Genomic DNA, 15,389 nt, shown 5'->3' with positions numbered 1-15,389 from the left:
ATGTCACAGAAGCCCATGCCAAATGTTAATGCAGTGATGAGTTTTGCAGTTTATTTATGTTTTAGATTTGCAAAAATAGCAAAGACAATCACATGCCTCTCACGTTTCTACCAGGAGGGCACTGTATTTTGTCTAGGGAAATAATTTCAACTACCTTCTACTCAACTCTAAGAGTATAGAAAGAGATGACGCAAAGCCAAATCAGAAGAGTGCTTTTATCGACTACACATAACTTTAAATGTTTATTAACTCTTGTTACAGATGTATGGAGCTTATTCTGTAGTAGACATAAGTGTGTAGCTCTTGAATCCTGACTTCTTGGGATAAGACTTGAGTGTAAGATGTTTTCTCTCTGTGACTTGCTTTCACCGTGTTTTGCTTTCCACAGGAAATGTGGTGTGCATGCCTAAAGGGAGTCCCAGTTTATGTGTTTGGAAGAAAAAACTGTGAGTCTATTTCCGATCACACCTGTCTTTCAGGGTAAAGTTTTGCTACATAATGGCTATTCCTATTTGTAAATTTTTAATTCAGTCTCACTATATATCTCTTGCTGCTGCTTTGTGAGCAGAATGTATATATCTCTTACTTATTTGTATTTGCTACAGCCCAACATGATATTCAGACTCTAACTACAAAGGGGTTTTTCTTTTTTGACTATTAGGTGGTTTTGGTAGGTTACAAATTTCTACCAGATATTTTTTATTACTGGTGATTGGGAAACACAGTGTTATAGAGGAAATTCCTAGTGGCTACATTTTAGTGTTGAAAAAAGGACACTTAGTCACTGACCTAGTTAGTATATGAGGGCGCAGCTCACTTTTTCATTGCTGGTGGAAAAAGTGACCCTTTTATACTACAAAAATAGCTGAAAACAATGGAGGCTATCATCTACTATAGTGGTCTGCAGGACCAGGCCAACCTAAATTAAATCAGGTGGATTAGTAAGGACTTCTGTCACTGAAATGCAATGTTCTAGGGTTTGGGTTTGCAGGGTGTAAACGCATGATGGTTGAGAAAGGAAGTAGAAGTGCCAAATCGTGTGTGTGTTTTACAGGAGGCAAACCAGCTGCTGTGGCTGAAGTAGAGTGCAGTTTGCAATGTATTTGTTATTGTCTGGCTACTCTCCACGTGTTTTCTCTTACTTAATTCTATAAAGATATTATTGATCACATAAAATCTAAGTGGTGTCATCATAAGACTGGAAAGAACAGAAAAACACACTGTTGCATTGAACAGCAGTGTTCAGAAGTTACAGGGCTGATTAGGTTACATTAATATTGTCTCTATTAACCCAAATTCTGAGGTCTTGCACATCTGTAATACAAAAGCAGATGATAAATTGTTGGTAACTGTATGACAAGGCTATCATCCCAGGAGGAGAAGTTTGCCAGAGGGAGTATTTCTCAGGAAAACTTAAGAACTGTGTGTATGCGCGGCACTGTAGCTTCTCAGCAAAGAAGCTCTCTTTAAAGAGACAACTCATTTTTAGGAGCCTGAAGTCACTCCAGGTAATCAGCTAGTGAAGCATGTACTGGCAGACAGACCTCTGCCTGAGATAAATGTGAAGAACTAGCAAACTAAACAGAATTTAAAATTAACTGGCAATGCAGAGGACCAGAAACAACTGGGGAAGTTGGATTTGGCCTGCAGAAGTTTTTCTTTAGAAAATGGTCTGTTACAGAGCTGCTGCTAAGTGTGAAAAACTGAAAGTAAAACTCTGTTTGATCACACATACAGAGGGAGGAGGTGAAAAAGATAACCCGTTGGATAAAGAGTGGTTGTTAGGACTCGTGCCTGGAATAGGTGATGCAAAGTTTTGAATATCTGGATGTCAAATAAAATGAACCTGTAGTGATAGTCTATTTAATTAATCTAATCTATACAAAACCAGAAGGTGGACCAGACAGACATCCTAACTCTAGCATTTAGACAACACTGAAAACTGTCTAGTTAGAGTGAAAATTTTCAGCATTCAGCAATTACAGGTTTCAGGAAAAATTGTAGGGAAAAAGAATGCAATCTTGCTGAAATATTTCTAAGTAGCAAGGGTAACTATAGTGTCTGGAAAAGAGAAAAATCAAGCTTTTCCCTTGGTTTCAGTCAGCTTTCCCAGAAAATCATCTTTTAAAAAATGGTTTTGACAAGTTGTTATCAACACATTATTAACACATATGAGGTCCCTGAAAGAAAAGGGTAGATTGTCTCTGTGGGGGTTTTTTTGCACTGTTATTAATCTTAATACTAAATATAGCTATTTAATTAATCAATTTTGAAAGTAAGGGAACAAAGCTCGCCTTAAACAAATATGGTTCCATTCAACTCACATCAGTCTACATGGCTCTATAGAATTTATTGTAACCAAGCTATTTATATCCGTTGTATACATGCATGCTAAGAGTATGAAGATTTTATTTTAGCTAAGTCAATATCAGCTGTAGGCATTAAAAACCTGTAATTTCATAGGCAAGACAAGTTTGTCTTGAAGAATTATTAAAGTGTCTTGAAAGTATTATCATCTTTTCTCCAGGCTGTCCAAGGACTACACCATTACAGAAAAACATTTGTTATTCAAGGCAAGCAATTCCCCTGTACCTTCAGAGACTCCACAATTGTTTTGGCAATTCCAAGATACCCCCTTTTTTACTTCTGCTGACACAGTCTTATTTGCTAAGTTCTTTCCTTTTAACCCCCCTTAGAGTACAATTCCAAGACACGAAGAATAACATTTTTGAGCAAACTTGAGATCCAGCTGAATACCAATATATCTTGTGAATTTTCTACTCATTCTGTTTTATTCCAGGAATGCCATGCTTCCCTTGTGTCATTTTACAATACCTACAAGCATACTAAAACCTAACTCTTTTCCTCCTGTTCAATAAATAAACACATGAATGGCATGAAACAACTGAGCTGAATATCTAGCATTTTTGTACAAGAGAGTTTGGTTTCATTACATTTATTTTATAGTTCTTTTAATCCCAGTGATTTATCTAAATTTTATTCTCATGTCTTTAATGTTTAGTAAGGTACAGGTCCAAGAGCAACATGGGATTTATTCAGCAAACCAAGCAGTTCTTTAGGTATCCAGCTGAGGCAAGGACTATAGTCATGTTGACTAGAGTTATTTCACAACTCTTCTGTTAGGCATCCCAACGGTGTGCCTCCAGGATAGACTGCCTGCACATTACTGTTCCTAAGAACATGGCAGAGGTTTGAATTGTGCCCTAAATTCAAAGCAACATGGCAGGGGGAAGGTATGACAGAGCTAACAAATCTGGTTTTGGCTCGAGGTTAGAATAAATTCTGCTAATATACATTATGCACTAAAAATCAGCTGTGATGCATTTCGAGGCTAAATTTATGCTGGAGCTACAAGAAAGCAGGATTTTATTCTATGTACTTTTAAGCTGCTTTGCAAAGGGTCTGCTCCTTGCACTGCCCTCTAAGTCATTCTGATGGAATCTCTCGCTTGGGAGTTACAGGTTTATACTTCTTCGCCTGAATTTCAGAGAAGATAACATTTCGGGTCCAGCCCTCTACCATATCTCTGAAACCTAATATTCCTTGCTGAAGCCTATAGATTTTCAGCTGTCGCTTTTATATTAGTTTCTGTGGGTTCAGCAGCAGTTGTACACTTACTACTGCCTTTTCATCCTGCATTGGTTGGGAGCTGAAGACTACAAATGTCTAGCTCTTTGTAGCTGTGTGTCAGGTCTCACTTCAGATACGCACAGTGGGCTGAGTCACCCATCTGCAGAGTAGAAACCATAGGATGAGTGGTTGACAATTTTGTACTACTGAAATGGAGAGAAGAGGTATGGTTTCCACACTTCCAGGCATAGGCAGGCATTGACCTAGTGTGTCCATAATTACTGTCACTCAGGTAGACACCTGAGGTTCCCTGGCAGATAAGAAATACACTCCGGTTCTATTATCCTTCTTTATGGTGTCTTTGTGCTGTTGTGGGAAAGATAAAATGCAGACATCATTTTCTGTAATGCAGTAGCCTGTACTGCTGTAGCCTGCTTACAGATCTTTCCATTTGCACAGTCTCCGATTTAGAGACTGGGAAGAAAGAAACTGTACTATTCAGGTAACAGCATCATGCAGCATGGAGTGAATTTCTCTAAAAATCCAGAAGATAGGAGAATGATTTCTTAGAAAGGCTAAAAAGCCTCCATAAATCAATAAAAAAATAAATAATAAAAAAAGGCCATTGTTTATTATGAGAGACAATAAGCATCAGAATAAAATTAAGAGGTGAGCATGTGCTTCCTCCCTTACATATGTTGCTTTTCATAGTATATTACCTCTTTTGTAATTGAGTTAGTCTTTTCACTATTCGTTGAAAATTCAGGAATATTGAATGTCACATAAAGTTATAATTGTAATATATGAATAAAGGAATGCTGTGAGATAAAAGTGAAAGTTAAAAATGAGAGAGACAAAAAGCTCTAGCACATGAAAGAAAAACATTTATTTCCTGGGAGCCAGGCCACAGAAATAAATGTGTATTTAGCTGACATTTCTTTGTATCCCATTGAAGTAGAATAAAACTAAAATTATCTCACATGCCTATAGGCTGCCCTGATATAAGGCATAGAAATGTAGAAGGGATTATTTCATACGTGCATTTTCATTTGCTTCCTTTCAAAAAGAACTTTACAAAAGCAACTCATTCTAGTTAAGAAATCATTTGGTAAAATAAATCCTTTAAAAATAGAAGACATTTCCACTTAAATATTTTTCAGACACTTCATGATAAAATGAAGTAGGGGTAAATCCAGCTGCTTAGACTGACTTTGGGAAAAAAAAAATGACACGAGCTGGCTAAAAATAAAAATATCTTTTGGAAAGAAAAGCTATATATGAATTTTCCTCCTAGACTTTTCTATGATGGAGCAGCATTATCAATATTGAGGGAAAGTATCTAGTACCAAAGAAAATAATTACTTTATAGCAGAGGTAAAACCCATGATCTGTCCTTTATAAGTAACTGTCAGCCTTTCTTTGCAACCTGGTGGTAAAATCAGTAGGAAAAAGATGAGTGATTTGTTAGAAACAGTCTAATTTGCTTAGTGACACATGCAGGAGCAAGTCTTGCAAGATCAGATACAATTTAAAGAAGCTGTGAGATAAATGGGCCTTGTAAATTCATAAATGTACAATGTCCTACCCAACGTGGCAGTCAGTGGAGAAAATAGCAATGATCATCATTTTAAAATGAAACATCTGGAAGCATGCCTGATGCTGTTTTGCTCCTGCAACCACTTTGGTTTTTATAACACAGCCTGATGATCAGATAATTTACTCAGGACATGAGAGGACTGTGTTCTTAGTTTTGAAACTCCATGTTTTCCACTTCCCTAGACAGTGCATTAACCACCAGGGTTACTGCTTTGATCCCCCTGCTTAAGTTGTCTCACTGTGCACCAAAAAATGTAAGCCAGGAAGCCACAGGAGAGTATGACATTGTGGCCTAGAAATTAGAGATGCTTGGATGGATTCAGGCTTTGAGGGTTATGTCAGTTCTTACCTCAGGACATTTGATATGAAGCCTGGGAAAATGGTAAAGGCACCCATCTTCCTTTTTTTATCTATAATTTTAAAGAGGACTGAATGTTCTTAGCCAAAGACTCTGGAATTCGATTTTTTTCTGCTCACCTTTTTATAAGATTTGGAAATTGGTCAGAGTTCAGACTTACATAATTTTTTTTTTTAACGTAGTTACTCTCCTGTCCAGCATGTAGATATTTTTTGTAACTGCTCCAAGGTGTCTGTTTCCCATCCTATAATTCCTGTATAGAGAAACTGGTTTGGGGCAGGTGAATTCCTGCTCTTGAAGGTCTAGGAGCTTGGAAATTATGTCACTGTGTCTATCTTATTTTGATTTATACCAAAGTCATTTCAGGGAACTACTGTCTTCTTCTTGGAAACCTAACTGGTTATTCTGCTATCAGACATGTAGGTATACCCAGAGGTCCCACATGCTGCAGAATTTTCTGCCTCGGGCCGGCTACTTTGTCCGTAGTCTCTATCTTTCAATGTCTAGAATTACAGGTAAAATAGAATTAGACAAGGCGATATGGGTAAAGCTTTATTACTTGTAACTTCCTTATGAAATCAAATTGGATCTTTCTTTGTAACTAGAAGATGTTGAAACACTCATTTGTATTTTGTTCAACTCTTTTGTGAACATTGCCTCTCTCTACTATGTGAATGTGCAGCAGGGAATTTACTCCCACTGAACTGAATGATTAAAAACAAGACTTCGGTGAAAAATGTTCTGCTGGAAAATACAGTAGAACATCTATAGTGCTATTCAACTAATAAGTATTGGTTCCATGTGGTGTAGTCTATGAGAATTGTGAGCTCCTGCAAGGTTTCTGTAAAGCAAAAGAGATGCCTGTTTGTTCAAGAATGCTCAGTTGTTGTATGACCTGTCCTCACAAGGACTGAAAGAGAGGAAAAATACAGCTGAGTTTGGTGAAGGTGTTAAAGCAACAATTTCATAACTTTTTAAACACATTTTTTATAAATTATACCTTTTGATTGTTCAAACTATATTACTTTCTGTTTGAAGCATAATTGTACATAGTGAATATACATGCCATCTGTATATACTCTGATACTTCTAGGATGATTAGGTAAAAATTACAGATACGTAGCTATAACATGTAGGCACGCTGAAGAGCTAGGGCAGGAGACTGAAGAGCAGGGACTCAGTATATATAATCTTGTTTCCAGCTTTTAAGGACACCAAGTTATTATCAATTTCAGGATATTCACATAAAGCACTGTGCTGGTTTAACCAGGATAGGGTTAAGTTTCCCCAGCAGTGGGGGGGGAAGCTCTAGCCGGGTTATTCAGATACCATGCGGACGTCACATCCTGGCAGGTCACATTTCCTGGCACGGGAGCGCGGTGCACTCGTGGTTTTGTACATCGTGCTTTCCACTGCTGTATTTGGTAGCTATTTTGCTCTGTTCATTGCTATCACTATTACTGTTATTGTTATTGTTCTTGTTTGCTGTGTTGCTATTGCACTGTTGTATTAAACCTTTCCTTATTTCAGTCTTGGGGCTTTGTATTTCACTCCCTTTGTGGGGGAGGGGTAGCGGCTGCGTGGTTTCAGACCCCGGCAGGGGCTAAACCACCACAAGCACTTCCTTAAATTATTATCATGTTTCCTTTGTGCTCTCCCATATTACTCTCCCCTTGTATGTGTGAACACAGGGAAGACCTAATGGTGAGAACCCATATGCATAAATTTTGCATAAAGGTACAGTGGCACTGGGTACTTAAGTTTAGTAGTAACTTTAGATTTACACAAAACTGTTGATTTTCAGTACAAGTAAGGATGAAAGAATCTCTTCCTTTGAAAATCATGTATGTTTCACAGATTCTTTTGGTAAAATAGAGGATTCTTTTTTAAAAATTTGTTCTTGTACCACTACAAGGGGTCTTTCTACCTCCTGCATAGCTGTTATAATCCCTACAAAGGAATTTAGAGGATAATACATTATGCAAACTTACAGCTTTCCAGCTGCATTATACATGTTTGCACATCCATTGGAAAATTTTTGAGATCCATCGGACAGGATAGTATTAAAGTCAATCTGAAAGAAAACAAAAAAAGTATTAAAAATATACCACAAAAATGCCGTAGAACTGCACAGGAAGAATGCATGAAATCATTGGAAGTCCTTAGAAAGAGAAGAAAATACATTTTTTCCTTAGAAAGCTCTCAAAAGGGATGTATATTAGCTGAACCAGTTTCACACATTCAGCCTAGTATGACAATATGGAAAAAAGTTATTACAGACTTTCAGAAAAACAAATTTTTCAGTAGGGTTGCCTAACTTTATAAGAACTCTAAAAGAATGCAACAACAGCATGCTTTTTTGTGTTACAGCAGAATTATTGTACTGTTACAGTGTTTCAAATCCTTGACATAAAATTTACCCAGATTTGCAAGAATTTCATAACAGATGTCAGCTGCAAATCATGGTGGCAAAGTAATTTATGTGTTATTGTCCTAAAATAAGGTGCTTAAATTGTCAACACAAAGGTTTAAGATAACATTTTATGCTATCGATAGTAGACTGAAATATGGCTGGAATTTTGAACTGCAGCTGTTTCACATTAGTCCTGATACTTCCTGTGAAATAGTTTGCAACCTATAGACAAAAGAGGTATTTTTACATTTTATATCAATGCAGTAATTTATCTTTAGAGTGATACTTCTCAGAGGAATGAGAAAAAAGGATATAAGAGGTCAAGGCACATGTTTTCCTTCACTGGCCATGTTTAGGTATCCATTCATCATTCAGGATCGTGACTGCACCTTTCTTCTTGCTAGAAAGTATCTTGTGTGAAAATTTTGCCCCACATTAATTTATCAGTTCAGTTGATGACTATTCTCCAAAAACCAAACGGGCTTGAGTTCAATTCCTTACAGATAAGGCTTTTCTATAATGGCAGTGCTCTAATCCCCCTTGCTTAAACCCATTCCCCTGGTTTTGGCACTGGGGCTAAAGGGAAGTGGGCAGTAGGGAGCAGGTATGACTGTGTATTTCTTTTATCCTACTTTTTCCCTATACAAAGTTTCTTGATTCTTTGTTGCTATAACTTCTGTTTAGCCTTCAGTGACAGAGCTGCAGGGGGACAATCTGAGGAGGAAACTCAGACCCAGGCCCTATTCCCATGCTATTAAAAGTGGTTCCAAATGCAAAATCTGACTAGTAGGTTAGTAACATAGCAAGTCATTTCAGAGAAGAGGCACCTGGACTTTACTTTGTGCTTCAGTAAATATTTTAGTATTTTGTATTAAGTATTCATTGAATCAGGAACTGAAACCTTTTCATTATTTTCTTGTCTGAATTGTTCCAATGCAATTAGGGGAGGAGGAGACATTAGGGAATGAAAGGAAAAAGCATTAGAAAAGTTTTTTTTTTTTTCTTTTAATATCAGCACATTAGCAATTAACATGTCTCCCCTCATCAAAAGCTTAACTGACTCAAATTCACATAGCAACTTAACTAGATGCCAATTGTATGATTTTAAATCTGTTTCAGAAATTGTAATAGTCCTTAAATCATGACAACATAAACTTTCTGGCTCTATAAGAAACACAGGAGCTATCTGGCATCTGCTTTCATCACAGTCAATGTTTGCTTTTATAGTTTAATATTATAATACTTTTCGTGTTTGGGTTTTCCCTCCATTTCATGGGACCATGAGCTTGGTCTGAATTCTACTGAAGTTGCAATCCAAACTTGTGTCAGTTGAATGGTGGTGTCTATACTCTGTGTTGTACATATCTGGAGGGGGTAGGGCAAGGAGGAAAAGTTATCTGATTAGAGTGGAACAACGACCAGTGCCTCTCAGGGTGACTCAGACAGTCTGGAGATAATTGATTTAGCTCTACTTTCTACTTGGGTCCAGATAAGGAATCCTTTTTACTCTCTTTCCATCTGTTTCTAGAGACAGGATACATGTTGTGACTGTGAAGAATGGTTATATTCGCAGACTGGGAGACTAACATCCTTTTGTATATGAAATGCTTGCAGGATTTTTAACCCAACCCTTTCTCCCTGTGTAAGCTTGACAAGATGATGCCCACTTGCACTGGAAGGAGGCAGGAAGGAGACTCCCTTGCCACTGATACATCCACACAAGTCACAAATGTGTTCTTTTTCTCTTAGTATACAAACTGTTTTACAGATTCCTGATGTCTCTTCAAGAAGTCCAATTACCCATTAATTCAGTGTCGTAAAAACTTGCAAAACAAAACACTAAATGGACAAGAGGTATGTTTGTTTTGAAAAGTGTAACATTTTGCACAAGTATGTCACTGTATTAATACTAAATCTATATCATGTCTGATGGGGCTAATAGTATACTCATATCCAATGTGTTTCTCATTAGATCAGGTTTTTGAAGATAGTGGTAAAATGCCTACTAATGTCTGTATTAATAAAAGGAAACTGGGGAGAAGAGAAAAGAAAACAAATAGGATAACCAGATTTTGTCAATACTTATGATTGCTGTTTACAGCTTCTTAAACCTTTCAAAAGTTTACTTTCCACTTTTCTCTCCATCTCCATCAGTAAATGAACTATTCTTTAAATGCCATGCTTCCTCCAACAGGTCATGTTTCTATGTTGAAGTGCAACTGCAATATCCAAAAAGGTGAAAAAGAAATAACATTGGACATTGGAGGCTACAGCACACATAGGCCAGCTCATATTATAATTCTCCAGGATTATTTGCTCTGTGCAAGTGTCCTAGCTCCTCTAGGCTCTTTTAAGATACTTTTATTACTTTTACTATGTGCATGCCAAATGAGGGATCATTTTCTATTTTAATATTAACAATGAATAGTAATGACGATAAAGTTCTGTATTCAAACCTCACAACTATTTTAGTAATAGTTCTGCATGACTAGCACCTGAAGGTATCCATTAGTAATTCTTAGGTACACTTTTGAGCTTCTATCTGAAAAAAATAATTTGATTAGAGACTCACCTGATAGAATAAAGTACATTTCCATTTTTGAAAATTCTCAACAACTTATTATCTGTTGTAACTTCATGAAAGTTGGCACCTTTTTCATTAGCAAAGAACAAATCAGGTTTCCAAATTGAATCCAACATGGATGGATCTAAGTCTAAAGAGTCATCTGGATATTCACTGTATGCAAGGCGTGGGTCATTCCAATTCTGACGGAGAAAGATGTTCACTCGGTAATCCTGAATGAAAGAGAAAACAGGCAAAGCTTTATCAAGCATAGGGATTTACCTTTTATTTCATTTCTTAGCCATGTAATCCCCTGTCCATCTGTGGATGACAAAAGAATTACTTAGCTGAATGCCAGCATGATACCTATTTGTATTAGTGGGGACACAATAGATAAGAATAAATATGCATTTCAGGGCAATTGAAAAAATCCCAAACTAAGGAAATCCAACCTCCATGTACAGTTCATTTAACTCCTTATAACTCTACCCCTACAGCAGCTTTGTCTTGAACTCAAAATGAGAGAAGCATAAAAAGAGTTTTCTGCCCATCTCCTGGTGGGGGCATTCCCACTTCCCTCTCTTAGGCAGTGAGAATCTGTCCCACTGTAAGGGAAACTAAATTAATTTCTTTTTTCTCTCTCTAATCTTTATGTATTTTAGATGCACCACTAAGACTTTCTGTGCCTCAGTTCCCTGTTGAAATTTGTGTGAGCAGTAACTTGCCATATAGCTGTCTGAGGAGGACATACGTTCCTCCTCTGTTCAAATATGGTGGAGATCATATAAGTCCTTATGATAAATTAGCTTAGGTGCAAGTGGAGTCACCTTAATTCCTACAGACAGTCCTGTCTTAATCAAGGGTGCTTTTATAGAAAAGACAAGTGGAGTGCTTCAAACTTATGGAAGTCATTTTGAAGTTGTATATACTCTCTGTCAGAGACAACGTTGTATTTATGGCTGGACACATTCTTAAAACTTTACCACTCTGAAAGATGAAAGTAATTGTTTTTAAATAAAAGTGTTAGCATCTCATTACATTATATCAAGAACTGAGAGAACTGTGACACTGAGAGTAAAGACATAGGGAGTATACTTTTATTGGTCATAACGTGATTTTCCTCATTATTTGCACTACTGCAGTAATGAAAGAAGATAATAAAATAGAAACAAAGACATGTTAGGTGCAGAGGGGAATTGGGAGCTGGTTGTCAGAGCTTACATGACTCTTCTGAATGTAACAGAAGTAATATAACTTTGCTTGTTTATTGCTAAAAAAACCAATGAAAATTAATTTAAAAAAGAAAACTTTTTGAGTCAGAACAGGAAATGAAGTGTTCAAGACTGAGCAATACAAGTTGGTCAATAACTATGGGTAGTAGTTATTAGTGGTTAGAACAACTCGTTAAACTCCACTGATGTAGAAATTGTCAGTACTGTTAAAATTCCAGTGTCGTGTCAATATCTGGTCTTATGAAACTTGGAACATGCAGCCATCCAATTGTGAGAATCAAGCCAAGAGATGTAACAAAGGGCAACAGGAACCTCACTATGCAATATTTACTCATGATAAATAGTTTTTTATATCTTCAGCATCCTGCTGTTTTGGTCAATTTAATTACTCAGCTTGAATAAGGGTAGCCAAATACGGTAAAAACATGCTTAACAAGCATTTGTTTCTTGAAAATCAGAAAATACTTCATATCATATAGAGGAAGTCCCAGAAGATGATTTTATATTCATATAATCTTATAAATTTTCAAGACAAAGCCAGTAAGTGGAAAACTACACCTGGAGAATGAGATTAATTCAGATTATTGTTTTCAGCAAACATGAAAAAGGGTCTTTGGCCAAATGGAAGCATATAAGATTAAATGCCAAGTGAAAAGTGCATAGGATTTGTAAATCAATTGCTTTTTAAAGTAAAATTGCTAATTAATTTGTTAACACCCCCTTTCAGAAAAGGACTGCAAGAAATTTCCCTTCTTTTTCATCATGGCTAGTGACAGTCTCAAGAACCATAAAAAGTTCTTAAGAGAAGCTCTTGGTAATTTTCATAATTAGCACCATGGCGTGATGAAAACGGAGGGAGGGATTTGTACTTCACAGATGTAGAAACAAGCTATTTTTTTAATTTTTTTTTTTTCTAAAGTAAGCCAAAACCCTTAGACAAGTTTGTGCATCATTGTTCAAAGCTTGTGCCTCATTGGTCACAGAACTGAGCTTTTGGTGTCTTCCATGCAGCAAGAGGACATAATATCCCCTGAAATAACCTTATTTTTTTGCATGATATCGCAAATACCACATAGCACCAGTTCCCCTTCCAAATTCCTGTATACAAGCAAAAGGCCAGGAAGAAGCAGGATTTGGGAGCAGTGATGGCTCTACAGCCTGTCTTAAGTGGAATCCTTGCACCGAAGGAAACAGCTCTAAACCTGGGGCACTGGGTGTGAGCATTGCAGCTCTCAGGACTTCATCTGCACTTCAGCCAAACCCAAGCTTTACGTTTTAATTTTTATAACCTGAAGTATGTCTATTTGTTTTATTTTTCTCTGTAGAATATGGTGAGTATATGAATGGGATTACTTATAGAGTAAGGGACTTCTTATATGTATAAGACAGAACAGGTGAAAAATGGAGGAAGACAAATAGACATATCTGTTCTAGGTTATGTTAAGCTGTTCTGTATGTCAGTTTGCCTAAAGCTTATTGGTTTAAATTGTTTTCAGCTTTAAGATGAAAAAAATCCTAGTTAAATTTTTAACTGAAGTAACTGAAGCTATTTTTCATTGTTCTCTCCCCTGAAAAGTCTGACTTAAATTGGCTCTCATTAGTCACTAAAAAAATTCCTGATCTATCAAAAGGAAAGAGATACATTTGACTGCTATTGTCGGAAGGACAAGTATTCATCGTCTCAGTTTATAATTACACATTGTGAGCATAAGGCTTAACTGCTTTAAACAAGTAGGGTTGTTTGATGCAAGCACAGAGACCAGAATTAAACTGCCAGAACTGATTTGTTTTCCTAGAAGAGGATTACTATTCTCACGTGCTACTTGCCTGGAGGGGTGATTCCTAACTCAAATTACTCTGTGCTGGGAACGCTCCTTGAGGGGAGAGAAAAATCATCATTTAAGTTGTGTTGACTTCCACAGCCACTTTTATAACCTCAAGGCTGCCATTGTCTGAACAGCTGCTGTACCCTGGTTCTACAAAATGAGATTGCTTTATGAGTCTGCACTTGCACCACTGTCCTTCAAAACCCTTAGCCACAGGGTGAACTTTCTCAGAGGTCAGAATACTGTTCATTACCTTCATAGGGCTCAATAAAATAAAAATTGGGAGATCAGATAATTGCTCTTTGCTATCCATGCTGAGGCTGAGGCCATTATGGACTCCAGTACAAACATTTTGATTAGCAATTTCCAGCACATAAAATACTCACTGAATATGTTGATTTCTTCTTCATTATACTGATACAGATAGAGCTATATTCCCATAACATACAGAATATAGCTAGACTGCTTTATGGAAACTATTGCACAAATCCTCAAGATATTAATTGCCTAACTCTCACTGGTTTCTTTAATGCGTTTTAAATATGCACTGTATGTAGAATCCTTCTAGATCTGAGAGAGATATAAAAGCAAATTTCCAAAATATGCCCTTCATTTGAACAATGCATATCACCTGCTCTCATAATTTTTGAATGCTATAATTTGAACCAAATAATCAAATTTTCATGCATAAATTAATTTTCTTCCAGAACTCTACATGTTGCAGTTCCAAATACTATTATAATTTTGACTAATATACCTAAGTGAAATCTAGACTTGTCTTTTTGATAACGTAGTCAAATGGTTCTTGCTTTATTTGTTCTAGCTCACTGTAAAATTTTAACATGGAAATCTCATTGACTTTCCAAGAACACTGTTAAGAGTAATTTTGAAGGCACTATGAGAAATATTGTTCTTGTGAATAATTTTTTTTCATCTGATAACTATGGCACTTTGTTGTAATGAAAGCTGGATATGATCTTCTGTTCCTAAGAAGATATCACAGAGCTGCTCACATGAAGGCTGAAGTGAAGAATAATAAGACCCAAGGGAATCCTGGCCTAAAAGAGTAACCAACGTCTTGAAGAGCCACTTCAAAGTATAATTTTATAACTATAATGGGCTATTTGTTTTACTGAATTTGTTTATCACCCCATAAGGAATGAGACTATTTGGTCATACAGTTGTATGTGTGTGTTATCATTCTCCTCCCTCTCTCCACTCCGTGCTCCCCCCTGCCCCCCAAGATATCAGGTGTTCAGCTGCCAGTGAAATAGAATGAATAGTTTCATACTTCAGCACAACATCCTTGGTACACCAACCTAAAAAGTAATGTTGTAGAGCATATGTCACTTAATTTTCCATTTTGTTTCTTGGGTAAATGAGAAACATATTTGGCCTCTGTTCTACAGAATATTATGGTTGCCTTATGCATTTTATCTTCAGTATACTTTGACTTCTTGATGTAATTTGTTAAACAGGATGCTTGCAATGGCTAATTAAAAGCCCTTAGGGATTTTGCCTTTAATATTTTAAATTTGATGCAATACTGTGGAAAAAAAAGTTAGACTTATGACTACCTCCACAACTGGAAGATAAAATGGAAAGCTAAGCAGAAAATGGTTATTTTCTGAACCAGATGAGTGCTACACAATCTAGTATAGTACTAAACTTGTTACTGTTATGGAACAGCAGTAAAAACATAATAGTAACTTTTTTATTTCACAGTTTCAAAGACGAGTTTTCCTCTTGTAATGTATGCTTTCCTGGTTTACCATAGCTAGAAGTGATTAATTTTTTTTTACTTTAGAAA

The 15,389-nt window shown here is 36.6% G+C and overlaps 1 protein-coding gene across 2 annotated transcripts in view; it reads right to left on the bottom strand.

The window, feature by feature from the left end:
• Nucleotides 1-15,389, bottom strand: part of GLRA3 (glycine receptor alpha 3) — a 95,387-nt gene that overhangs the window by 34,803 nt on the left and 45,195 nt on the right. For both annotated transcript variants that reach the window (XM_074866441.1, XM_074866442.1), the window contains exons 4-5: nucleotides 10,531-10,754; nucleotides 7,537-7,619 (exon numbers count right to left, since the gene is read on the bottom strand). In XM_074866441.1, the coding sequence (XP_074722542.1) occupies nucleotides 7,537-7,619; nucleotides 10,531-10,754 (307 nt within the window). The remainder of the gene's footprint in view (nucleotides 1-7,536; nucleotides 7,620-10,530; nucleotides 10,755-15,389) is intronic.

This window comes from Strix uralensis, chromosome 4 (genome assembly GCF_047716275.1).
Source record: "Strix uralensis isolate ZFMK-TIS-50842 chromosome 4, bStrUra1, whole genome shotgun sequence".
In the NCBI taxonomy this organism is placed as follows: domain Eukaryota; kingdom Metazoa; phylum Chordata; class Aves; order Strigiformes; family Strigidae; genus Strix; species Strix uralensis.
This window is presented reverse-complemented; position numbering and strand designations above follow the sequence as displayed.